The sequence below is a fragment of the Cyrtonyx montezumae genome, unplaced genomic scaffold (assembly GCF_038088225.1).
Source record: "Cyrtonyx montezumae isolate F1298 unplaced genomic scaffold, pur_monq_1.0 scaffold_5, whole genome shotgun sequence".
In the NCBI taxonomy this organism is placed as follows: Eukaryota; Metazoa; Chordata; class Aves; order Galliformes; family Odontophoridae; genus Cyrtonyx; species Cyrtonyx montezumae.
The window spans coordinates 2,196,706-2,223,640 of record NW_027072056.1 but is presented as its reverse complement, the minus strand read 5'-3'; the positions used below and the strand labels follow the sequence as shown (position 1 = coordinate 2,223,640).

At 40.2% G+C, this 26,935-nt stretch overlaps 2 protein-coding genes across 5 annotated transcripts in view; both read left to right on the top strand.

The window, feature by feature from the left end:
- GPR17 (G protein-coupled receptor 17) overlaps positions 1–26,935 on the top strand; it is a 179,317-nt gene that overhangs the window by 115,628 nt on the left and 36,754 nt on the right. The gene's annotated exons all lie outside the window — the stretch shown is intronic.
- Positions 156–26,935, top strand: part of UGGT1 (UDP-glucose glycoprotein glucosyltransferase 1) — a 35,407-nt gene continuing 8,627 nt past the window's right edge. For 3 of the 4 annotated variants that reach the window (XM_065748393.1, XM_065748395.1, XM_065748396.1), the window contains exons 1-30: positions 156–285; positions 691–829; positions 2,515–2,597; positions 3,085–3,215; positions 4,031–4,143; positions 4,416–4,590; positions 5,403–5,499; positions 7,463–7,541; positions 7,746–7,846; positions 8,244–8,343; positions 8,954–9,014; positions 11,294–11,385; positions 12,024–12,174; positions 12,358–12,477; positions 13,196–13,281; positions 13,708–13,843; positions 14,539–14,670; positions 15,770–15,934; positions 16,121–16,241; positions 16,931–17,029; positions 18,257–18,280; positions 18,805–18,899; positions 19,430–19,636; positions 20,198–20,329; positions 21,235–21,365; positions 22,037–22,132; positions 22,471–22,573; positions 23,004–23,083; positions 23,818–24,007; positions 25,424–25,582. In XM_065748393.1, coding sequence (XP_065604465.1) covers positions 705–829; positions 2,515–2,597; positions 3,085–3,215; positions 4,031–4,143; positions 4,416–4,590; positions 5,403–5,499; positions 7,463–7,541; positions 7,746–7,846; positions 8,244–8,343; positions 8,954–9,014; positions 11,294–11,385; positions 12,024–12,174; positions 12,358–12,477; positions 13,196–13,281; positions 13,708–13,843; positions 14,539–14,670; positions 15,770–15,934; positions 16,121–16,241; positions 16,931–17,029; positions 18,257–18,280; positions 18,805–18,899; positions 19,430–19,636; positions 20,198–20,329; positions 21,235–21,365; positions 22,037–22,132; positions 22,471–22,573; positions 23,004–23,083; positions 23,818–24,007; positions 25,424–25,582 — 3,384 coding nt within the window. In that variant the 5' untranslated portion in view covers positions 156–285; positions 691–704. The remainder of the gene's footprint in view (positions 286–690; positions 830–2,514; positions 2,598–3,084; positions 3,216–4,030; positions 4,144–4,415; positions 4,591–5,402; positions 5,500–7,462; positions 7,542–7,745; positions 7,847–8,243; positions 8,344–8,953; positions 9,015–11,293; positions 11,386–12,023; positions 12,175–12,357; positions 12,478–13,195; positions 13,282–13,707; positions 13,844–14,538; positions 14,671–15,769; positions 15,935–16,120; positions 16,242–16,930; positions 17,030–18,256; positions 18,281–18,804; positions 18,900–19,429; positions 19,637–20,197; positions 20,330–21,234; positions 21,366–22,036; positions 22,133–22,470; positions 22,574–23,003; positions 23,084–23,817; positions 24,008–25,423; positions 25,583–26,935) is intronic. The other variant, XM_065748394.1, reaches the window with a different exon arrangement.

Below are 26,935 nucleotides of genomic sequence, written 5' to 3'. Positions count from 1 at the left end.
ATGGAAACGGCAAAAAAATGGCACGTGTGTGTATGTGCCTATACACACTGTGTGTACCACTTTGAGGTGGGAGTGGTGGTGCTGGCAGTAGGTTGTGTCATTACTCACAGTAAGCTGTGTCACTCAAATCTGCCTTTGTTCCTATTTCAGCTTCTGATCCCGGTGGCATGTAGTGCCTGCAGGAAATGGTCATTTCCTCACTACCTGGAGCAGAGGTGTGCTGTATGCAGCTGAGTGCAAGGAGCTGACTGGGGACCCTGACCTCACCCGACTCCCTTGACATTGGTTAGTGTGGCCCTGGGGATGTCTGTGTGAATGGAGGATGTAATTTTACTCCCCACAGAAAGCTTGTCGTTCCACCTAATTCAAAGGTGCCCTGTTTGTAGTACATCTGAAAGCAAGTGGCATAGTGTGGGTGTCTCAGAAGAGAAGCACTTTTATTCAAAAGCATGAACGTCAAGGGAGCAGGAAATGATTTGGTTTGATTGTAGTACAGGAGTCAGATCTTAAAATCATCTTCTCTCTTCATGGCTCTGTAGTGTTCTTTTAATTTTGTAAGTGCGGGTGGGACTATAGTTAACTGAATTATTGCAGGCCCCCAATCTTAAGATGTCTTAATGTATGTGGATATGTGAGATTCTGTACTTAGAGAGACATTGCAAAGCTGACTTGTTTTCTCATCTCTTTTAGACCTCCCCTGTAAAATGGGAATTCTTATTGCAATTCTGGGAGCCTGGTTCAGCTGTTCATTTGTAGAAGGAGATTCTAAGGCTGTGACGACATCTCTAACTACAAAGTGGTCTTCAACTCCTCTCCTCCTTGAAACAAGGTCAGTGCATTGTGACTTCCTTCACAAATCAGAGTATACTCTAAGGTATAAAACAGCATGTCTCTGTGTTTAGAAATGGTAAATTACATTTCTTAAAGTTTGCTACAAAAGTGCTGTATGATTACTATCAAGGTGAGGATGGATAAGGCCCTGGACAGCCTGTTCCAGCTGTAGATGTCTCTGTTCATTGCAGAGGTCTAGATGGCCTTCAGAGGTTCCTTCCAGCTCTTAAGGATTCTGTGATGTATGAGCTTTGTTTTAAGCAGTCCTGTGTGGTGTCTTAGTGTACAGTTTGACATGGACGCATTGGCTTCTATTCCTTGTAACACAGCCCTGCTCCTGCATTCTGTGTCTATGGAGAGGCAGCTTTCTCTTAATTAATCAACCCTTGAGCAGCAGTCAGAAGAGCCTCATTTGCTCCCATCCAAGTGCCTTTATGCACAGCTGTGTCCCTGGGGAGCTGCAGCTTTTGGGGCAGCTGCTTCTATTGCCCACCAGTCAGGTGCATTTGACATACAGGCTTGGGCAAGAGCTGCCCTCTGCTTGCCTGATGCGGCAGGTTGAGTGGAGTTAATGCTGGCTGTGTTTGTGCTGATGTGCATGAATTCACGATGAAATGCGAATGAATATTGTTAGCCATCACCTTGAGTGTGTCACGTTGCAACAGTAGCTGGAGTTTGTGAATTAAAAAAAGAAATATGCAGCTAGGAATTTTGCTGGTGTGAGATAGAGAATCCATGGTTCAGTTTTGTGGTGCTTTGGATCCCAGTCATTACTAATTTAATTTGTTGGCAACGCCAACACTGAGTTGAACCTGGTGAACTGAGTTTACCTGGTGTAAGGAGCTGTTTTGGCAGGGGGTTGGACTCGATGATCTCTTGAGGTCCCTTCCAACCCCTGTGATTCTGTGAATGCAATCATTACTGTGCTTGAGGAGCAGGTGTAAATATTTTAAAGGAGATGGGTTTGATTTTTATTGGTTTTATGAATTCTTTTTATGGATCCATTGTGCATTTGAGCAAACATTAATAATTCTCTGATGCCTGAGTTTAGCTCAGTTTAGCTCAAGCAGTAAAGTGCAGAGCTCAGGTGCTGATGCCAGGGTTTAAAGACCCTGACAAGGCCCAACGTTTTTTGGGGGGTAACTTAAAAGGATCCTAGAGGGAGCTTAGAATGAAAGCTCACCCTAGAAGACTAGGAAATAGTAAGCCAGTAATAATCATGTGCCCAGGGCTTGGTTTGTAACCTGACTGTTCCATTCCAAGACTTTGGGTAGCTCCGTTCATCTCAGGGGAACTGCAGGGTGTTGCAGCACTGCAGAGCCAAGTCAGTCCTGCTGCTTGATGTACCCAGCACTGCCATTCTGCACCTGGATATCTCAGCAATGCTAACTGCATTAGGTCAGAAAGGCTCGGATCAAACATATATACTACTGTCTAGTGGGCTCCACATCTTGTGTTATGACATCCTCTGGTGTATGAAACAGTACAAGGAAACTATTTGTCCTGGCCTGCAGCCATTTATTGCTTTGTTTGTTGTTAGGTTTCCTGATTTGCTTTTTTCTGGTCATATACAGCTTTCTGCTATGGGTAAAGATATGGTGGGATCTGACCTTCTGTGGAGCTTTACAGAGTATTGGTATTGTGGGAGGGTTCATAGACTTAGCTATCTCCTCTCTTCTTCAGTGAGTTTTTATCAGAAGAAAGTCAAGAAAAATTCTGGAATTTTGTCGAAGCCAGTCAAAATATTAGGACAGCTGGACACGATGGTGAGTTTTTATAATGATTTTCTTGAAATTGGCATGCTTGAAAAATAAACTTCTTTCTTTTTTGGTCTTCCTTTGTATAGTATTGTAAAAATCCAGTGAGGGCTGACTTCAATATTGCTGTCACTGTGAAAATGCTCGAGGTGTTTCAATGTCCATTTGACAGAAGTAGTTGCAGATAACAGTTTTACTTCCAAGTTTTCTGTCTCCATATGAAGCATAAAATATAATTAGTATTTTTATTTCTAAATTGAAGTTAAATGGGAGCTCTTATCTGTTTCCCCGCTCCTGTTTGGATACTTAGGAATGTATGTAGGTGTCAGTGTTCTCTCATGGATGAAGTTAATGAAGTTGTGGCACTGGTTGTAATGAAAATCAAAGAGGAAAGGTCATGTGCATATTTTGAATTAATATCAAGGGGTTTCTGTTGCTGTAAATATCAGTTGATGGGGATGTGGTATGGGAAGATAACTGCACTCTGACTTTGCAGGCAGTGATCACTCTACTTACCATGAGATACTGAAGGTTGCCTCCCAGAGCTTGTCACCTTTACAGCAGAATTTGCTGAAGTTTTCCTTGTCTTTACGTTCTTACTCTGCAACAGTTCAAGCTTTTCAGCAGGTTAGTACAGCACAGGAGAAATCCTGCCATGTCTTGTAGAGCATTAAAGGAAGGCCTCAGGGAAGGTGCCATCTGTGTTACAAATAATAAAAAGTTGAACTGACACGTGCTTCGTGCAGCTGAGCTCAGGTGCACAGGTCTGTGCTGATGTAATTGTGCACCAAACTGGAGTCCATCTGACTGCAGCAGCCTAAAGAATTAGGGCTTTGAAATGTTTGTATATCTTTGGTACCCACTGCACTCTCAAATGGGTGAAAACTTCAAAGGAAAATTGTTGTGGCTCTGTCGATGCTTATGGTGCAAGTGATGCTCCCACTGTTCACTTGTACCTAAAGATACAGTCCACAGATATGTAGTTGTAGTAATTAGAACCTCTGACTGGTGGTTGTTGCACTCTGCATTCCTTATTAACCTTGGCAGCCATACAGTTTGTTGCAAGCCATTCATTACAACGTGCTTTTTACAGCAGACAAAAGAGAGTATCTTCCTTTTCATCTTGAATCATTTTATCATGTGCTGCTGAACAAATGCAGTGGTTAGTGACATATAATACAAAAAATCCCAACCCTCTGTAATTGAAAACCCTGATTTTCATGCTTGGAACTGTTATTGCAGTTAAGAGTATCAAGCTGAAAAAATGCTGGCAAAAATGTAAGACCTATTTGTCAATTTTGTGATTTATTTTTTTTTAACCTCATGTTTAAGTTATGTAATAAATAGGAAAAGAGATCAATTGCTACAGAGCTATGCTGTTATCAGTTTCACTTGTTCTCTGGGTAAACATTTGACCTATCAGTGCAAATATTTCCATACAGATAGCAGCAGATGAGCCTCCTCCAGAGGGATGCATGCTGTTTTTTGCTGTGCATGGAGAGAAGACATGTGAATATGACTCTCTTGGAACACTTCTGAAGGCTGCTTCAGAAAGGTATTTGCTTCGTTTCCTGTTCTTACAGGACAAGGTTAACTGTTAAGAAAAGGTACCATATTAGCTTAAAAACAGCAGTCAGCTACTTGTTGTGTTTTCATGCGTCCATTTTTAACAAAGCCTTATCAGCATTGCATCCAGTGCTGCCAGCTGTGGTACTGTGTATGCTGTGAAGGCAGAAATGGTATTTAAACACGAGAAAAAGAAATTATGAACCTTGTACTGAGTAAGAAAATAGTACTAATCACGTTGTGATTAATGTTTACTCCTAGACCAAAGCCATTTTTGTTCAGAGGGGACCACACATACCCAGCATTCAACCCTGACAGTCCTGTTGTCATACTCTATGCTGAGATTGGCACCGAGGATTTCTACAGAGTTCATAAGCTGCTTGTTAAAAAGGCTGAGGCAGGAGAAATCACTTATGTCCTCAGGCACTATATTGCTGTAAGTATATGTGCTCAGGGAAAAGCAGGCAAGGGTAACTGGCTGGGAGAGGCCAAAAGGAGAAAGTGATCTCAGTTAGCTCCCTTTGAGTTTACGTTTGTGTAATGCATTGCTGCTTGATCATTATTTGGCATACTCACAGTTTATTGCTTTATTGTGTGTAGCTGAGGGATACAGACTCTTTTATCTCCTGACTGTTTAAGTGAGAAGATCGTTTAGTTTTTCCAAATGCAGAGCTGATCTCCAGGTGAATTATAGAGTTTAACCTGGAAAAACGTTGCTCTAGGAAATAAGAATCAGATCTTTCCATGCCTGAGTCACTTGATAGAAAAATCAGAGATGGACCTTAGGGTGCCATTTCAAATAAAAGGAAGTTTTGTTACAGAACCACTTACTGCTCCTAGTGTGACTTGTGCTGATTGCCATGTCCCTCCTGTAACCATTAGACTGATGTTTTTTGGGTTTTAAAAACTGAGAAATTTGAGTGTTTTGACTTTTTTCTGACTATTACTTAATGGTGCTCAACCTCCTACACTACATGTAACGCTTTCATTTTCAAAGTAATCTGTTTATCATTGTTGGGAGAGGGACTTAAGTAAGAAATGAAGTGCATTACACAGTCAATCTTGGCATGGTTGTGCTGTTACAACACATTACTGGAAATTCACTCTCTGTATTTATCGCTAATCCATTACCAGTTAGATCTGTAACACGTACCAGCTTGGGATTTCAAAGCTTTGGGAAATGGCAGCTTTTGATTTGTAGATCAAAACAAAGAGTGGCAGCATTGCAATGTTTGCTTTTCCTTGCAGAATCCCAGTAAGGAAAAGGTCTACCTCTCTGGCTATGGTGTGGAACTGGCTATTAAAAGTACTGAATATAAGGCCAAGGATGATACACAGGTGAAAGGTGAGTTCTTGTTTTAATAACTTTAATGTGGGTGCTTCTATTTTATGAGGTTATTTTATTTTGCTGTTTTTTTTTAAACAAATGACTGTTTGACTGGTTTGCAGATATCCTTCCTTCTGATCTGAAATCACCCAAATCACCACCTTATCTTCTTCACTACATTCTTTGAATCTTATATTCAGTAAGGCACTTGTCTTGCTTATTTGTGAAGTGCTGGGCACAGTGGTGTCATGACTCTGGACTAGATTTTAAGAGCACAATTAATATGACCAGTTTGTCACCAGATAAGCAGATTGCTTGCAGGTGTAAAGCAGTTCCTCTGCTTTAATGTCACTTAGCTTACCCATCTTCAGGATAGAATGCTTCCTGTTCTTGTTTGTTGGAAAAACAGGATTGAGAACACTGTGCATTTGTTTTATTGCTTTCTGTAGAGCACTGGCCTCTGTTTCTCAAACAGCATCTGCCAAATGTAGGGTGATTAGTGTGACTGTGTGCATATACAAGTAAACACACACATAGAATCATAGAATGGCCTGGGTTGAGAAGGACCTCAAAGATCATCTAGTTTCAACCCCCTGCCGTGGGCAGGGTTGCCAGCCACTGGAACAGGCTGCCCAGAGCCACATCCAGCCTTGAGTGCCTCCAGGGATGGGCATCCACATCCTTTCTGGGCAGCTTGTTCCAGTGCATCGCCACCCTCTGAGTGATAAACTTCCTCCTAACATCCAACCTAAATCTTGTCTGTCTTAGTTTAATGCCATTCCCCCTTGTCCTATCACTATCAACTCGTGTAAGCAGTCATTCCCCCTCCTGTTTATAAGCTCCCTCACACATGTATGTATATATGAAGATGAATGGAAATCTCTGCTTATGAGTTCAGTAAAAAAACAAAACAAACAAAAAAAGCACCCCACTCTTGTTTTGTGATTATTTTTTTTTTGTCAGTGGGTTTTCAATGTTTTGGTTTTTCTTTCAGTAATAGGTAACAGCTGTGAAGAGTAGGATTCATATTTTGCATGGAGTTCTTCAGGGTTTTGAAGTTTAATCAAAACCCTTTTCAACCCAGGCCATTCTGTAGTACAGATCTGAGCTCTTGTCGTGGTCTGGAGTATTGACATAAGAAACTATTGGTCTTTATTTGTAAAAGGGGTTGGAGAAACTAGCTCATTAGAGTGAGTGATTCTCCTTATGAGTTTTGTTGTTACTGTGTGGGAATTTCCATTAATTAGTTATCAAAAAGTCAGGTGAGTGCACTGATATTGTTTGTAATAGGAAATATGAGGTCTTTGTCACTAGGAGTGTGTGTATGCAATTGTAGAAATAATTCTGGGGAAGACATTGTCTGTAAATGTATAAAGCTTTATGCCAATAGCAATCTAAAATGCTTTACAAAATGGACAAATTGCTTGCATTGCTGTGAGCTGCATTGCTATTATATTGCAAGAGATGTGTGGCTTTCATCCAGCTCCTTTCTGATTATGGGCATATTCTGCGTGCAGTCTTCTGTGCGTGTCTGTGCTGCTTAGCCTGTCCAAGAGCAATTGCTCATCCAAAGGGTCAGGACTTTGATTGGACTTGAGCATGAAGCACATAGATTGGAGCAGCTCTGTGTCCAGCCAGCTAGGTCGTTATGATCAGGATTACGTTCATGATTGGAGTCGGTCACTTCCTCTACAAAGTCTGCATGTCCTGAGAACTCCTAGGTCCTGCTGAGTTCCTCTGCAATGCCTGCATCCCTGAGTTTTCCACTCAGCTTAAGCTTTTCTTTCCAAACCAACCACCCTGGTTTTATTTCAGCTGTTACTTGCTTCATTTGTATGGTTAGTGTCTCTTGGATACAGATAGACAGGTGTCCTTTCTTTCCTCTTCAATACTGCAGTGCATTTTGGTAAGCTTATCAAAGGACACGTGCATGCTGTTTCTGAATAATTCAGCTGTGTTTTTCTTCTCTTTGTGTTTATAGGCACTGATGTGAATGCTACAGTAATAGATGAAGATGACCCTATTGATGAGGTGCAAGGATTTCTTTTTGGGAAATTAAGGTAAAGCTTGGTTGCACATTTTAAGTCTTTGTCATTAAGCAACCTGATGCATAGATGCTGATCTTCTGCTTGTTATTATATTTTAAATGTCTGGGTTATCCACATATGTTAGCACCATACTCTTTTGTATTTTAGTTTATCTGAATTAGTGGCAAGCTTAATTACAGGAAGCTATAGAGTTGCCTGACCCTCATTCCCTTTCAGGCAGTTGTATCCTGACTTGAATGAAGAGCTGAAAGAGCTCAGAAAACACCTCGTGGAAAGTACCAATGAGATGGCACCCTTAAAAGTATGGCAGTTACAAGGTAATCTGTGTGCAGGCTTTTGATATTGCACTGCAAAACCTTAAACCTATCTTCCCGTATTCTGTGCAAATGAGGCAGTAGTGACCGTGTTCAGTTAGGGAGTTTGACTGTGGATTCCTGCAGTGGAAAGTATGGGCTTTCTGGAGCTCCTTTCCTGGGTCCTGTTGAAATAGCTTTCAGGTTTCTTTCATGGGACCTCTGAAGAGAGGTTTGCTTTCTGTATTGTGAAGTGTATTAAAGCCACTTGCTCTTAAACTGAGCACATCTGATAAATGCAGAAAAGCAAAGGAAACGTAGAGATAGAAAATGAGTTCTGTATGTAACTAACAAGTTGGAAGTCAAATTTAAGACGGCCTGCAATAGCTTCTTTCGTTTTTCTGTTGGCTTCTCTTTGCAGATTTAAGTTTTCAAACTGCTGCACGCATTTTGGCTGCTCCTTCTGTGGAGGCTTTGATGGTCATGAAAGATCTCAGTCAGAACTTTCCTACAAAGGCCAGGTGATTCTAATGACGAACGCTTTGGAAGTTTTCTTCCTCTGTTTTTTTTCTCAGCAGAGCATGAGATGGGCAACCTCAGTTAGGTTAATTAATGTCTGTGTTTCTATTTAGCTGGAAGCAACCACTGGGGGATGTTTGTGCAAAGTTCTTCAGCTTATGGCTAAAAGAGGATCTTAGAGCATTCCTAAGTGGCACTTGGTGTGGGCTGGTAAATTTGACAGAAGCAGCTGTGCTATTATTGTGAAATGCTTCTGACCCCTTTGCTTCAAGTCCTCAAGAATTAATTAGCTAGCATTTCTGTTTGGTGGCTTTAGGCTTAATCTTTTCTGTGCACCACACTCTTCTGGGTTCCCCTTCTACGAACAGCCCGCTCAACCTCGTGTCAGGCATTGATATGCCATCCCACTGCTCTTTGCTTCATCAATTATTTGAGCATACTTGAATTAATTTAATGGTACCATGAAGTGTAAGTTCTTCTGACTGTAGCTCTTGATACTAAGGACTCAGTATATTGATATTTAAGGTATGAGAAGTGGGTTAGTTAGATAAGTAATCTATTCACTGGGTAAACAGAAAGATGATTCATGGCATCATGTTTTTATTTCTGCAGAGCTATAACAAAAACAGTTGTTTCCTTGGAACTCAGAACAGAAATTGAAGAGAACCAAAAGGTAATACTTCAAGAAAGTAACGTAGTGCCATCTCACTTATGTTTTATTAAAAGTTTAAGCTTTAATAATAATGAGTGTGTTAAAAATTTTACGTTTGGCTCAAAATATTGACCTGGTGTTTTCACTCATAACTTTGTCATGGTGTACAAAAATGCATAGTTTGGAAACAGTATATGGAATACTGTTCAGTATTTGAACATCAAATGTGTTGCCTGCATTTATTTACCTTTATAAAATGAGCTTTAATAATGATGGAAATGTTGTATTTATTTACAGGAAACATATAGCTTAGATGTTCTTGGGCTTTCCATGCAGGCTGTCTTAATGTGAGCACCAGGACAGGACTGCATCAAAAACAACTAGTAGAAATTTGGATGTCTGTCATCTCTGTCTACCCCAAGTTGGAGCTCTCTGTGCTGATAGCTTGTCAGCTCAGGTTGTGGAGAAGTGGTCACTGTCATGGGAGGAATCTCACCTGCTGGGTGCCCTTCTTTCCAGTGTCTGACTTTGTTCCTGCTTGAGTGGTACAGCAGATGTGTAAAATCTGAATGTCATAGCACTAGTCTTCCTAGCTCTTAGCTGAAAAGAAGCTTGCCCTGATTTCAAGTTAACAACTGTAGGCTTGTATTTTGAACTTCTCAGAAGCAACTGGATATTAAGGAAGAGTGCCTTCTTAGTCAAAGCGAGTTGAAAGGCAGTTACACTTTGGGATTATTTTAAAGTATCTGTGCTGGATAGAGTGTAGCTTGTTAGAAAGTTATTGCCTGGAAAGTTTTAAGCACCTAACAGCTTTTAAGGATGCAGAAGACATGTAGTTCTCATCCCCTTGTCTGAGGTAGTGCTCACAACAAAGCAGCTGAATAAACACAAAACCTTCTGCTGTGGCTTATAAGGAGCCACACTATGAGGAGGAAATGGTTCCAGTGCTGCCATTCAGAGTGCAAAGGGATATAGATGAACATCTCTTTGTTCAGTCTACACGTGTTTTGAAGTGAAACATAAATAAACGAAGTCTGTGAGGGCCCAAAGACCCTCACAGGTTTGTGATCCTTGAGTAAGCTCAACGTTTGGAGAAAAATGTTTCAGCAGCTCCTTGGCGTTAGTAAAGCCCTGAAAAAACAACAGGCACTTGGGAATTTTGGATGGTGCAATTGCAATACACCTGGTTGTGCCATCTGGATAGAATACAGAATAAAAGCTTAAGATGGTAATAAAAACAGAGCCAAACAATAGCTTTTAGAACGTGATTCATGCATTTCAGTCTAACTTGGCATTAATAGAAGAAGTAGACAGTAGACAGTTACATCTTTGTTTTGAAATCTGGTTGATGACATTTGGCTAGTCCAACAGTAAATGCACAATTACCTGAAAGCTAATTAAGCATCCCCTGAGATTCCTGTTCTGAAAGAGCAATCCCTTGTTGTTCAATAGCAGTAAAATCAGAAAAGAAGGGATGCGGTTTGGCACTGTCGTCCGGTGTGGTTCTGGAAGGGACAAAGTATAGAATGTAAGTGTGAGTTAAAGCTGCCTGGTGGCTTCTCTGTTTTGTGCTAGATCAGTCTGGTCCACAGGTCCATGACTTGGTGGATGCAGCTTCGTCCCAAATACATCTAGGCTCCTGGATCCTGACCAGGCTAGATCTAACGCTGCCCTATAAGCTGTTCTTGCATGATGGTCGGTCTGTGTGGGTAATGTCTGGTAGTGAAGTTCACTGGTTTCAGTAAGGTAGAGGTTAGTATGTGATTATCCACCAAAAGGTACAACTTAACACTGCATGTGCTCAGCTCTTCTTTGGGAGCATTGTTATTTGATAAAAGACCTAGATTCTTCCTGTCTTAGATACTGCTTTCCTATTCTTAGTACTTCATGTGGTACTTTGCTGTTCTTCCATTGCTTTGCTCATGTTCACAGTGTCAGGCTTTTTTAGTGTCCAAACACTATGCTTCTCCTTCATTGTTCAGCAAAATACCAAATTACTTCTCTCAAGCATTTCTGATAATTTAATCAGATATATTTTAAAAGTCCACTGAGGGGCTTTCCAAAGCTACTGCTGAGTCATGTAGAAACAAACAGAAGTCCCTCATGTGTGTGTATGCACTAGCTAGCTTCAGTTGTCTTCCTCTGCCATGTCTCAAGTCAACAGAGGCTGTAGCTGAGAAGTCATGTCGTGAGGTTTGGAGTAGTAATGGAGGTAACATCCACAGTTTCCACACATTAAACTCTCTAGCATTTGTATCCTGTCCACACCATTCTCCTGATGGCCTTCTGCTTTCTTTCAGTATTTCAAAGGAACGTTAGGATTACAGCCGGGGGATTCTGCTCTCTTCATCAACGGACTGCATATTGATTTAGACACTCAGGACATATTTAGGTGGGAATGTTTTCATTTTCAGAAGAATCGTGTCCTGCTTAGAATCATGCATCCTGCTTGTGCGTGGGTAGCAGAGTCATTTAGACAGTGTGAGCCTCCTTCACATATCTGTATTTAGATTAGGTTTAATTGTTAACTTCTGCAAAATGAAAACCATGTTTCCTTCTCTTATGCAAACACTTGTTCAACAAAAAAAAAAAAAACCTGCTGTGAAAACTGGGATGTCAGAATGGGAGGTCACCTTTGTACCGTTCTTGAGATCTGTCCTGTGAACACATAAGACTTCGGTTTCCAAGGGCTGCCTTCAGATTTTATGCTGAAGATGACAGTTTGTTTCTTAATAGAGAAGTCCCTGCGTGTCTTTCATCTGAAAGATGCCTTTTATCTTTGTCAACGTCTATTTCAGTCGTGTGGAATGGAGATTACATTCGTATATCATGCCTTACTTTGTTTAATACGATGTTTCCTAGAAATAAAACTATTCAGGTATAAATGCTCTCAAATTCCTTGGGATAGTTAGGAATAGGTGAGAAATAAGGACTAATGCATAAACGTGGCAGCTTTTTTCTGTTAACCCTTAGGATGCAATGAATTATTATCTTCAAAATTGACAGATTATTTTTCTCTCTTCCTTCCAGCTTGTTTGATGTGCTACGCAATGAAGCTCGTGTTATGGAAGGTCTGCACAGCTTAGGAATTGAGGGGTTTTCCTTGCACAATATTCTCAAGTTGAACATCCAGCCCTCAGACTCAGACTATGCAGTGGACATCAGAAGCCCTGCCATTTTGGTGTGTCTGCTTTTATATCAGGAACAACTTGCTTGCCCTCGAGCTGTGCATTCTTAAGCCCTTAGGAGAGTTTTCATTTGTACCTTACAAAACTCAATACAGTTTTTGATTTTATAACGTTTTCCAGTCTCAGACTTGAGCAGAATGGCTGACAGTCATTAAAATGCACTTGTTTTTTCTTAGTGGATCAACAATCTGGAGGTTGACAGCCGGTATAATTCATGGCCTTCCAGTGTGCAGGAACTGCTGCGCCCCACGTTCCCAGGGGTGATCAGACAAATCAGGAAAAACTTCCATAACTTTGTAAGTAGTGATCTGACTAGGAATTAAATGTGTTGGCATTTTTTGCTATTTGTTTCATTACTTGTATGTTTTTAAACATCAGGGACATTAACTTTGGCATATACAAGTATGCTGCATTTCTTGCCACTTAAATAACTTGAGATTGTATGCTCCTCTCAGAGATTTTGTTGTTGCACTAGTGAGCTGCAACTGAGATGGAGAGATTACTGAGCATGGCTCTCTGCTATGTTAGGCTGATCTTTGTGTGTGCCACTTGGACATCTGCAGATTGCTCTGCTGGTGGAACAAACTGTCACTTGACATGTGAGAATTCGTGTGCATTTCAGCATTGTGATAATGGCTGAAGTTGTGTGTTGAAATCCTTCACATTTGTTACTTAATATTTCATTAACAGGGTAAAGAGCAGCTTCAGTTGTCCTAGTTAGAAAACATTCTTGCATCAAGAGTTCCAAAGATGATCATGAGTCCTCACATTACTCGTGGGTGTCTCTTCAGGCTAGGGGCTGTCCAGTCTCTAGATTCAGTGAAGAGTTTGTGACATCTGTATGGTAACACTTCAGCAGCTCAGATGAGGTGCTTTTGATTTTGGATTTAAAGATTGTAGAAGACACTGGCTTAATGGATCTCATCTGTCTGGCAATGCTCTAAATGGGATTGATGATAATTTTGCAATGAAACATGAATAAAAAAGCCCAGTATCTTGACTTCTTGTGGACAGGTGCTGATAGTAGATCCTACTCACGAGACCACAGCAGAATTACTGAATGTGGCAGAGATGTTCTTGAGTAACCACATCCCACTGAGGTAATTGCTGTATTTTTATACAGATTTATTTTACATGAGCTCTGTTTTTGTGACTTTTGCAGTTGTAAGGACTTGCTGCTGGGATCCTGTAACACCATCAAATATTGGTGGCTGGGAAGGGTGTTCCCTGAACATTGTTGTTCCTTCAAACATTTCTGAATATGACTTCTGCTGCTAGCAAAGCAGGGCTGAATAAAAGTTACTTCAACAGTCCAGAAGAATCTTAAAGCAAGAACTATGGAGGAAAGAGAGAAACTCATCCTTAGAGATTGAATGTTGTAACGTTGATCCCAGGCCCCTCTGCTCAAAATTATTTCATTTGGTCTGCTTAGGAAAAGGCTTTTGCCTATGATGATTGTATTCCACCATTGTATGAAGAGTTGTTGTTAGTGTGATAGCTTCAAGATGTGGTTTTCTTGATTGCAGGATAGGACTAGTATTTGTGGTTAATGACTGTGATGATGTTGATGGACTTCAGGATCCTGGCGTTGCCCTTCTTAGGGTGTACAATTATGTGGCACAAGAAATGGACAATAATTATGCTTTCCAGACAGTCATGTCTGTAAGTATTCATTTAAAATGGAAATGAATATTTTTAATATTCTTTTATGCATGTAAAGTTGGTATGTAATTTTTCTGATCCTACCTCTTTCCTCACGCTGCCAATGAGATCTAAATGGATGTATCCCCTCAATATTTTTTTTTCTCTTGAATAGTTCCTGCTGCATACTTTTGCCATATAAATCAACATTATAGGCATGAATAAATCCATTTTCACTTATGGTTTGACACTGTTACGTAAACCTATAAGCTGGATCATGTTATAATACTGTACTGCTGGTAACTTGAAGACTGTTTTGCCTTTGGGAAGGAAATGATCAGTTGCCTATTTTGCACATGAGATTTACTCTGTTGTTTATGGGCACGTCTTGAGTTCTGTGCTTTTTTTCTCTGAGAACTATTTTCCTTCTCAAATATCTTTTGCAATAAAGGTGCAAGTTTTTTTAAATAAATCCATATTTAGCCGCTTCTCATCTCTCAGGGATGACTTTCAGAGCTGCGAGTGCTTTATAATTTGTAGCTTTGTACTTGAGTTTTTATTTCAGTAAGTAACTGTAAAATATATTTTGCAATCCAGCTCTTAAAGCTTTGTGGTTTTTTTTATTTTTATATAATTACTGGAATACAGGTGATAGGTCAGTTTACCTTTCTTAAAGTGGTTTCTGTTCGATCTGCAAACTTGTATTCCCCTTTCAGATATACAACAAAGTCAAAACAGGAGATCAGCTGAAGGTGGAGCATGTGGTTAGTGTACTTGAGAAAGAGTATCCCTATGTGGAAGTGAACAGTGTTCTGGGAATTGATTCTGCCTATGATCAAAACAGAAAGGTAAGAATTCATGAAATAAAGCAATTGTCACTTTTTTTGCTTCAACACAGTTTGAATATATGATTGTGTGCAGTTTGATGCAACTTTCTTGCCATGCATGTCTATTTCATTAACGTGTTAGAGTGAGTTTTAATAATGCAGTAGGAATTTATGTTCAGCACAAAGCTGATAATGTAAATAGTGTGCATTGCATTTTGAAATCAGATGTTCCTAAAGTCTTCTGTGTTGTTCAGGAACCAAAATAACTTTCCTGTGATTCATAGATACTCATTTCGTTCTGACATGGAGAACTTTGCTTTCAAAATGGAGGTGATGGAATGGTTCATAAGCATTCAGCTCCTTGGTTTTCTTAGGTGGATTTTCTTTCTCGTTATCAGTATCAGAATGTTGTATGAGATGAAGCAATGGTCGTGAATTCATGATGGCTTTCCTGTAGCAAGACATATAACAATCTTCCTCAAGAGAATTTCTTGGTTATTTTTGAGGTTGGTTCTTTCCTGTGTGGAGAAGGCTGAGCGAGCAAACCAGGACTGGATTGCTTCTATGTGAGATGAGGCTGATCCTATTTGAGATTCTACAGAGAGGAATGGATATCTGTTTTTCTTGAGTGTTCTAGAAGAATGAATGAAAATACTGTCTATAATAACACATGTATAAAACAGCCTACATCTTAAAAACTAAGGAAGGCAGTCAGAGTTAAATAAATGGAATTGTATGGACACATGATTTCCATCTTTGTATATCGGAGAGTGGAGGGAACAGAGCACCCTCTCAAGAGCTGGAACCCACTAGAGGCAGTTTTGAATGATAGAAGATAGAAGTCTTCTCAATTAACGCGCTAGACACCACGCTGAACCCGAACAAAACAAAAGCAGCAACCAAACACAAGAGCATTTCTGTATGACAAGGCAGCAATTTTTGCTTTGAAGCTGAAAGACAAGGGCATCTTGGGCATGTAAGATGCAGGAAGCGTTTTACGTGCTGCTGAAAGGACATCTTAGTGTGTTTCAAATTGACATTTTGTGGATATTGTGTAGGAAAAACTCAGAATCCTTGTGGTAGTGGGCTGATGTAAAGCTGCCTCTTCCCCTGGATTTAGGCAGCAAGAAGTTACTATGAGCAGACGGGCGTCGGCTCTCTCCCTGTGGTGCTGTTCAATGGGATGCCTTTTCAAAAGGACCAGCTGGATCCTGATGACCTGGAAACAGTGACGATGCACAAAATCCTGGAAACCACAAGCATCTTCCAACGAGCTGTGTACCTGGTAGGTGCTGAGAGCAGCTGGGGCTTTAGAGAGAAATGAGTACTTTAAAAACTGACTCAAAAGTCCCAAATATGTGATACACAAAGCAACCTAACTCATACATATTCTTATACCTGTGTCTTAGACAACTCAAAAAACGTGTGATATAATAAATATTGCCTTTCTCTTTTTTCTTCTCTCCTTCAGGGTGAACTTTCTAATGACCAAGATGTTGTTGAGTATATCATGAACCAGCCTAATGTTGTTCCAAGAATTAACTCGAGGATCTTAATGTCAGACAGAGAGTATCTAGATCTGACAGCCATGAGTAAGGGATGCTTTTCATTGCTTTGAACCTGAAGTACCTGATTCAAAGTCTTGCCATCCCCATGGAAAGCTCTAGTGGCCAAGTGTTACCCGAAGCAACACTGCAGCCCTAGTGCTGGCTGACATATTACTTACAGCATAAATATGTATAGATTTATCCCAGCAGGAATTTGTTTTGTTTTTATACAAATCCTCAAGGGAATATGACTTGTGCTGCTCTTGACTTTTGCTCCCAATTTCACGTTCATGTAATACGTATAAAGCATCAGTTTGTTTCTTATTTCCAGCCTCTTTTTAAGCTGAGAATGACAGATATCTCTGGAATTATTTAGGATTTGCTGTGGCGTATTTTAGCAGAACTTCTCAAGGCAAAGACTGCAGAATAATGGCAGGGCTGCAAATACACTTCCTTGAGTTGCTTGAAATATTGTAACTCAGTGGGTTTTTAAGTGTATGTTCTTTATATACATTAACTTGAAGGATTATTACATTTATTACAATTATTACAGTTATCTTCCTCAGTTTATTGTATATTAACAATGGAAATCAAATCTAAAAAGCAGCATAATGAGGAAAAAATGATGGAAGTGTTCATAGTATTTTGGTTATAAGGGTTATAAGGGTGAATTTTCATTTATTTTACGTGGAAATTGTTTGCTTTGGCATCTGGATATTTTTTCTCTTCATCAGATAACTTCTATGTGGATGACTTTGCTAGATTCAGCACGTTGGATTCCAGAGAGAAGACAGCTGCTATAGCAAACAGCATGACCTACTTAACAAAGAGAGGTAACATCTACTGTGGATTAAGAACTGCACTTTATTTTTGCATGTGTTTCCAAGCACATATGTGTGGTATTCAGTGCACACCTTGAGTTTTGTTCAGACCTGTGGGCAGTGCTGCAATCTAAGTGTTGAAAGTTAAGATTTTTATAGGGTTTGACATCTACGTGGAGCAAAAAGGTTTTGCTCTGTAAACCTTGCCTTCTCTTAAGAATGGGAGTCCCACCCAGCCTGCTCTTGCTGGAGTGAATAGTGCTGCCAGAAGTGCAGCAATGTAAGCCCTGATGCTGCAATTACACTGCTAAAAATATAAAGGGGGTTCTGGCTTTCTAATTTGAAATTTTGAAAGGTTATATGGGTTCATTTGAAAAAAAAAAAAGGTTATTGTCTGTTATATAAAATAACTAATAACCTTGTCTGTGCTGTCCATGTTTCTCTGGTGTGTGTACTGCTTCTTCAATGACAACGTGGCTTAATTGCAGCATTCATGAAGTCCCCTGTTAGTATTAAAACTCAGCTGTACTGCTTGTAGTAAGAATGCATGCACAGACGTTAACACAGCACTTAATCAGGCCTTTCCTCCACCTTTCCTCCAACCATCTCTGTCAGGAATCATAAATAAGCTGCTGTCATTCATACCAGTTCCTCTTGTTTCTGCCTCTCACCTTTACTGGGCTCTGACAAGTTTCCCAGATGCTGTCTCCTTCCACTCCTCTTTTGTATTTGTCTTTGGTTTGTGTTCAGGCACTTACTCCTGGCAAGTTTCTCACTTTCCCTTTGTAGGTTATCGATTAAACCTACACCTCATTTAAATGTGTTTTACCTTGTAGTCCTGTAACATTAAGTTTTGGGTCACTGCCCCTTTTGCCACTTAATAGCTGTATTTGCTTTATAGTAATCTGTGTCCTGTTTATTGTGGAAGTAATAGCAAAGTTGCACATACTGATGGCTCAGCAGCAGTACTGAAACAGTGCTGTCATGCTGGTTTTTGAAGGGCAAGATAAACTCTTAACATTCAAGTTGTAATGGCATGGCAGTTCTTGCAATGATAGGGGTAAAAAAGTCAAAGCTTATTCTGATAGACTTAGTACAAACATGCTGCTTGCTGGAACTGAGCTTCAGTGATTCAGTTATACTCAGCACAGTCCTGCAGCTTCTTGGTACATATTAGAATCACTGTCAAGTTATTAATGTCTTTTTCCTTTCCCCTTTTCCTTTTTGCTGTTTGACCAGGAATGTCTTCCAAGGAGATCTATGGTAAATCATGCTTTGGCTTTCCATTTCTTGTTATTCTGGGAATTTCCTGGTTCTTTTGTAACTTTGGCCTTAAAACCAGCAGGAAATGAAGAAAGCTTTTAAAATGCATGTTTGCTTTGTCACTTTTTATCTTTCTAAAAATCTGTTTTTGTGGACTAACAACTTCAGCACGTAGAAGCAGTATGCTGTGCTCTGGTTGGAATCAATAAGTTATGTACATTTTTTTTAAAGTCTAAATTAAATGGGTATATAAAAAAAAATTCAGAAACATGAGTGCGTGCTGTCCCATGTGGGTCTACTGAATGAGGTACACAAACTCTAATATTACATCAGTACAACTGTTCTTCTCTTGCCAGGCTTTGCATAGCTTTATCTGGGTCTTTCATATATGGCTCTACTTGGTTTCAAGTCTTTGCATGTTGACCATGTTCTTCCTTCAAATGAAGGAAAAATGAAGCTTTCCTCTCAAATTTCACCTTCAAATATTCTCCCCCTGCTTTTTTTTTTTTGTTGTTGTTCTGCAGATGATTCTTTTATTAGACCAGTGACTTTTTGGATTGTTGGTGATTTTGATAAACCTTCAGGGAGACAGTTGTTGTACGATGCCATTAAACATCAGGTAGGTAGTATTCTCACTTGCACCACTTAGCAGCAATAATAAAGCAGTAGACAGAGGCTTGAAAAACACTAGTTGTGCTTCTTGTTGTTGTATGACTGTGGGGAGATCAGTTCTCCATTTTTCAGCTTCATCTTGTTTATAGGGGCTAGCACATTCCTGACCTCTCTTCTTGGTCTTACTCTAATATAGTAAAGGAAAGATTTCTTTTGAGCTCCTGGTTCTAAATTGGAAATGTCTGGTTTTGTTGGGAGACTGACATGAGCACTGTTCTCAGCTCTGTCCCATTTGTTCCAGGAGGGTAACTGAATCATAAAAATCCATAGCTTATTGCTAAATCAGCCTTTTGCCAGCTCTCTGAGTGCTGGCTGTGGTCCAGCCTCTCCTTTGCAGGACAGTATTATTTAGAGAATTCTTGGCACAGTGGTGCCTGTAGGTAAACTTAAACAATGGGGTTCATTGTATTACAGACTTTTTCTTCTCATTTAAAACAAAGCCTGAAATTTTCCTTGTTCATATTTGGTTAAATACAGAAATCCAGCAATAATGTTCGAATTAGCATGATTAATAATCCTAGTGAAGATCCAAATAGCAGCAACACCGTTGTCGCTAAGGCCATATGGGCAGCTCTGCAGACACAAACCTCAAATAATGCCAAGAACTTCATCACCAAAATGGCAAAAGAAGAAGTTGCAAAGGCACTGGAGGCAGGAGCTGACATCTTAGAATTTGCTGTCGGGGTAAGCATGGCTGTTGGTGCTTACAAAGGTAGAGTGTTTGTTCTTAACATGGATTTCTTAGTGTAGCATATTCCTGGTACAAAAGGTAACGGTGGGGTGTTCTCTGAAAGTTTGACTCCCCCTAAATAGAACCATCCATCTAAAAGTGAAGTAAATCCTCATGCGTGTCAAAGCTGCACAATGTTCAAAAGTTGAATGTAGTTTAAGAGTTGATTTGAGAGAGTGGTTTATTGGGGTTTAGGAGAGAACTTCAATCTCACGATCTCTTTAAAAAGCAGAGGAAAAATACGTATCTCAAACTAGGTTTAAGAGGTTGGGCAAGAATCACTTCAGTACAAATGAATGGAAACAAGTGGTCTGAATAGCAACGATGAGGAGGGCTGGGGCCATTCACTGACAGGCAAGAGTTGGGTTTAAGACCTCAGAGAAAAGGGGCCTGGGGGAAAATTTTAGCTAGGTTGTAAGATGTTCTTGGATGGAAACAACAAAAAAGGTATTTTTAAATGTGTTCAGGAGGGTATTTTTTTTTCCATTTCAACAATAAGTATACTTTTCTTTCAGGGTATGGATACCAATATTTTTAAGGAAGCCTTTGAATCTCCCAAAGTGGATTTCGTTCTGTCCCATGCTATATATTGCAGAGATGTTCTCAAGCTGAAGAAGGGGCAGAGGGCTGTGATCAGCAATGGAAGGGTGAGTTCAGATGGTGAAAGAGATTCCACCTGTGGGAAGAATACAGGCCTCGAGCAGCAGGGATCAGATATGCATTCTGACCTAGGGAGGGGATGTGGGGAGCTGGCCTCTTTCAGGTCACTGGATTGCTTCCCAGTTCATTTGTTCAGGTGGGCAGTGACTTCTTGGTGCTGCCAGCCACTGTTGGTGTTGCATACAAATTCAGCTCTGTTTGTTAACAGTCGTACTCCTGCTGTCATTGAATTGAGTCCAAGGGCCAAAAAGGATGATAAATTTAACTGTTTTGCCTCAGTTCATTGGGCCTTGAGCTCTTCCACCAGCTCTTTTTACAAGAGCTACTTATATTTAAGCAAGTAATGTTACAACAGTATTTCACTGCCAGTAATCAGTTTTGCTTTCTTCTGTCACCTGCTTGTTCTTTAGGGGCAGGGAGAAGAAGGCAGGTTCCGTGGCTGCTGTATGCTTTAATGGGTTAAAAATTCAAGTGAGGAGTTGTGGCATTCTTTTTCACTCAGTAGCAAGAGTTGTCTAGGTAGAACTTTAGGCTTTTGAAGGTGACAGGAGTGAGATTTGCTGGACTGCTGCCACTGGCCTGGCATTCTGTTAACATTTCAAGGCATATTATTGCATGTATAATTTAATATGCCATATTTTTGCACGTCAAGCTTTCAGTGAAAATTCTAAGCGTGCATTTTATGACTTTATCTGGAGTATTTTGTTCATGGCTGAAAATAGAATTATCTGTTACACTTGGCTGCCTTTGACACTGGTATTCACCTGAACATCTGACACCTGTAAAGACTGAGCTGGAGTATTTATTTAATACATCTCTGAATCATTTTTCACTGTAGCTTTTACCTAATAATGCTGAACTCACTTTTTTTCTTTCCCCCTCTGTGTGAAAGATAATTGGCCCATTAGAGGATGGTGAGATGTTCAATCAGGATGACTTCCACCTCCTTGAGAATATCATCCTAAAGACATCAGGACAGAAAATCAAATCTCAAATTCAGCAGCTGGGATTTGAAGAAGATCTGTAAGTGAAGATGGAGTGGCTGGTGAACAGTGGTGCTGTCCTGATAACGTGGCTTTCTGCAGCCTGGAGAATGGTTGCTCATTGCTTGTTAATATTAAAACCTTCAGATTTCTTGTGTGTTTTTCCTCTACTTAAGTCTTAGCTGATGCACTGTTTTAAATCATCTACCTCCTACGTGCCAGGGTTTCATAATTCCTATGTAGGATTACTGTTACCTATTTAAAAGAATAAAAAAGGAAGGAGATGAGACACTGGGGTATGCTTTCTGGTTATGTTGTAGTTCAGCTAACTGCTGCTGGCCCATCAGTATCAAATATAGTAACCTATTTCACTGTCAATGCTACAGAAACGTAAACTGTGCTAAATTAACCCTTAAACATGTTTAATTCATCAGTTTCTTCAGAAAATCCTTAGAGGAAGGTGAGGACAGTAAGGACACCATGTTCTGGGCTAAATTTATGCTTTCAGAAGCACCAGTCAACTACTTCCACGCTACTGTTTTTCAAATTATAAATATGGAGAGTGCTTGTGTGGAGAGGTAGTAGAACTGTTAGCTTGCATATCTCGATTCAGTTCAGCCTTTTCAGCCTTCTCTTTTGCTTCTAGTTGACAGAAATGTGATACATGCATACATTTTTCTGAATACCTGTAAACCTCTTTTTTTCCTTCAGTGCTAGTGACTTGGTAATGAAAGTGGATGCTCTTCTTTCTGCTCAACCAAAAGGAGAGGCAAGAATTGAATATCACTTTTTTGAAGAACGGCACAGGTATAGGATTGCTGCTGCTTGCTAAGCAATGTGCTTTTCCTCGTTTTTTAGCATTTTCACGTATTTAAATTACACTTAACATAAAAAAACCCCATACAAGCTGCAATAGGGAAGTCCCTAACACTTTTCAGAACATGACTGGTTCTCACAGTATCTACACATCTATCTACTTACATTTATGCACGTGTATATATATTTGTATCTTTCCTCTATCTGCCCAGTTTCAGAATGTGCATAGCTTTTAGGAAGTACTTTGACTTTAGAGGAGATGGACAGTGTTTTATCAGTGTTTATTCAATACATTTGATAGTTGAAAATTCTTTTTTTCTTGTGTATAGTGCAGTTAAACTAAGACCAAAAGAGGGGGAGACATATTTTGATGTTGTGGCCATTGTTGATCCTGTTACCAGAGATGCTCAAAGACTTGCTCCGTTACTTTTGGTATGTTTACGGTGTTGTCATGTGTTTCATAACAACTTTAAAAAGCTTTTTTTTTTCCCAGTTCTGTAGTTTTGAAATGTTTGTCTTCTTCCTTGAGTCTGTAGTGACCAGTGGCCTTCTAATGATGCAGCTGAAATACACAGTACATTACTTCAAAATCACTGTGCACAACACATGGGCAAAATCATGCATCTAGACAGCTTTTAGTTTCACCACTTTGACATCTTAGCCTCTAATGATTATTCTTGAGGAAGAAAGTCTCTGCATCCCAAAAGGAATGCCTGTGAGTGAGGAAGCATGTAGCTGATGTGATTACAACCAGATGGGTGTGGTAAAGCAAATCATGAGAAGGGAGGCTTGAGAATGAGCAGGTTATGTGCCTTCTTTCCTAGTTGGAGCTTTAAGGTATGTCTCTTTCTCATTGCTGTAGGTTTTGAACCAATTGATAAATATGAACCTAAGGGTGTTCATGAACTGCCAGTCAAAACTTTCTGACATGCCTCTAAAAAGGTAAGCAATACCATTACAGGGTTAAAACAAAGCAACAACCTGAAGAAGAGCAATGTTGCATAAGTGTATGCTAATTGTAGTGAATCTGGCAGTGGCCATCTGGAAACCTCATCACAAGTTGGAATGTAGCCTGTTGGAGAAAAGCACCCCTACACCAAGTTCCACAGCTGTGCTGGGCTGCATCTTTCAAGCCCTTGATTCCCATTCTCCCACTTCCCCATCCCCCCAAAAAAATTCCATCCACAGCAAAACTCAACCAACCAACCAAAACAGTGCCCCACATTGACAAGCAGCCACAACAGCAAAAAAAACCAGCAACCCAGAGAAAGTTGAACCCCTTGACATATCAGAAGCTCTCAATTAACTACTTTCAGCTTAAGTAGGATAACATGAGTTCCCACAGAGAATCCAGGAATTTGTGGGTGGTGTGAGGTCGTGGTGCTGGTTTACAAGTTGGGTGGGTTTTTATGTGTGTGAGCAGGGGTATATCACTTACTGATCTTTATGGCTAATCTGTGCATGCTCTGGTTTGTCCTCCAAGGTGAAAATTCTTGTTCTAAGCATGTTGCTTTGGGCAAAGCCTCCTGTACACAGCAGGGAATAAAAATTCCATATAGTGATTCTTGGAGACATTGGAGCTCTGGGAAAACTGATGCTGTCAGCAAGTTCAAAGCATGAAATACTAGCAGAGTTTGGCAGAAGTATGTTAAAACCTCTTCTTTCTGAAATTTCAGCTTTTATCGCTATGTTTTGGAGCCAGAAATTTCTTTCACAGCAGAGAACACTTTTGCTTCTGGACCAATTGCCAAGTTTTTGGATATGCCTCAGTCTCCACTATTCACTTTGAACCTAAATACTCCTGAGAGCTGGATGGTGGAATCTGTCAGAACCCCGTATGACCTTGATAATATTTACTTAGAGGAGGTAAATGAAATCAGCATGTTACTGTTTTTGCATTATAAATGTTGTTGGTTTTCCAGGCATTAGTTTGCTAATTGGAAAGAAGTTTCAAAATGCTGATAAACATCGAGGAGTTCATCTTTGCACTTTTCACAAGACCTCTAGAAATTTTGCAGAGTGGCTGCAGATAAAGCAAAGCTCACTGACAGATTGCTGCCCTCAGTTATTTGTGGATGCCTGGAGGGTGCCACAGGGGGAACAGTGCTGTGGGCTGGAAGCAGATCCTGCAGAAGTGCTGCTTTGGGTGTGTGTATCCTTTCCAACTCTGTGTGTGTGTGTAGATATATTACTTCAGAATGTCCTGAGCTAGAAACAAAGAAATGCTTTGTTGGTCATCAGATGTATATAAATTACAAAATTTCTGTTAGAGCTCCCTACAGCTAATATAAAGGAAGATAAGGTCTGCTTCTCATTTCTAGTAAGCAAATCTCACTTTTCTTGTGTTGAGAAGTGAGTGAGCAGGCTTTAGCTTCCTGTTCATTTCATGTCAGCAGGAAACACTTGTGTGATCCACGAAAGGATCTGTGATATCAACAGAACTATAGAACTGGTCCAGTAGATATGCACTCTGCAGTATTTTCAGGAGCTGACTGCTGCTAAAACAGGCTGTGGATTGGACCTATATAATGCTGACCTGGGCTTTTGTCCCACATACAGAAAGGAAAAGTACAGAGAAAACCAAGCAGCTGGAAGTCAGTACAGAAATTATTTTAAAAACAGAGGAGGAATATTTGTATGTACAAGTTGATGATTCTCATTTCATCTTTAATAGGATAGATAAGTTAGTGCTAATCATTAACTTCTTGCTGTTAATTAACTTGTTCTCAGAAGCTCTACAAGTAGTGGGCTGTGAAGCCCAGTGGCATGTAATGATGTGCACTAAAAACACAGTTGCTGAAAGTTACAAATCCACATGTAGAAGCAGAAAACGCTGGACTTCGGGGTGTGAAGTTAATGACATCAGGAGGTGACCAAATACTCCCTTGTAGTAAGCCATTGTTTAGTTGGCCTCTGGATGGCACCCACCTCTGTTCAGGTGAGATGAAAACCTGAGAGAGGATGCTGCAGGCATGCTCAAAGCAGCATCCTGAGTATCTACCTGTTGATTAAATCCACAGTAAATGGAAAAAGAACTGTAAAATAGAGCAACAGTCCTTCTTGCTCTTACCTTGAGAGCCAGAGGCTTTTGGTCAGGAACAGCCTTAATGATGCATGCTCAATGGAGCCACACTCTGAGGGTTTCTGGGTATTCACTCAGTAGAACTACTCTGGTAAAGTCAAGTGAGGGTTAATTAATTTCTGTGACTATCATGAAGAGTGACCAGATGACTCAAATAGCACTTCTTAGCTAGTGCTGAGTTCAGCAGTATCTTCTTACAGGTGGATAACATTGTTGCTGCAGAATATGAGTTGGAATATCTGCTTCTGGAAGGACACTGCTACGATATCACCACTGGGCAGCCACCTCGGGGCCTCCAGTTTACCCTGGGAACCTCAACCAATCCTGTCATTGTGGATACCATTGTTATGGCCAACTTGGTAAGCATCTGATTCCGTTTGGTGATGAAGAACTGTGGTTCTGCAGTCAATGTGACCACCTGCATAAACCACTGAGTATCTCCAAGTACGTGAGCTATGGGTACCTGACATAATAACATCCCACAGCTGCTGACAAATGTACCATGTTGTTCCTCAGTTGATCAGTGCTGTAGAAAACAAAGGGAGCATGAAAGAACAGCATGTTCTTAATGTAGCTCAGGAAAGGAGTCAGCAATCCAAGTACATGGCTGTTCCTTGCTGCTGTCTTTAATCCACACTGCCCCGTGAGAGGTCATGGACTGAAATTATGTTGAGGGAAGTTAGCCATTGGGGTACTTTATGGATATTGAAATATACTTTTCAAAATCTTTAAATGTATTGTTCAACATGCAGAGCAAGTAAGGAAAAAAGTGTGCACTTCCTCTATTTATTTAAAAATTCTCACACTTGTTTTTCTATTCTTGCCTTTTTGTTGACAAGTTATATTCTATAGTGATGTGATATTTATAACTATGGAAGGGAAAGTGAGCCTTATTTTTTGTATGAACACACTCCATGGTGCTTGACGACTTGGAGGTGTTGTTTTTTTTTCTCATTAGTGAGGTCAGAGTGTATTTGTCATGGTACACAATGATGTATCTACTAATCCTCTTCCTCGTAGTCTGTGCTGTGAAGGGGTATGAAGAGACCAGAGAGACCAGGAACATGCTTCATGTTTTCCTATGAGCTCCCTTTAAATTCTGGAAGGCTGCAGTGCAGTCTCCCCAGAGCCCTCTGTTCTCTGGGCTGAACAAGCCCAGCTCCCTCAGCCTTTATTCTGATCAGAGATGTTCCTCATAGGGAGTTTAGAATTGTAAACTCGTACTGGAGTTTTAGACTAACCTTTAAGGTTTTTAGGAGAGAGATTCTGTCACATGCAATCTATGTTACTGCTTCCTGCTGTAGCTGAAATACCTCCCTGTAGCTTCTCCATGGATTAACCTCATGTTTTGTGGGCAGACCTTTTAGAGGCTGGGGGTACTTACCAAGCAGTGCTTAAAAATGCTCCCACTCCTTCACAAAGACAAGCTTCTGCAGAAACAAATTTGAGATTGAGCTGTTCCTATCGAGGTGCCTTGAAGACTTTGTCATCTATTTTAATGAGTCAACAAAATGACTTTGTTGTTTGTTTTGATAATTGTCTCTTACAAAAAAGCTGGAAGTTTTTGAGTTAGGCAGGATTTGTTTTTCCCAGTGCTCTGGGTTTTAGATCCTTATTGGTGACATTAATCAGCTGGGTTACAAGTAACTGTTTCCAAATACAAATCAGTGGGACAAAATATGTGACATACGAACTTGTTTCTATGCATTAGT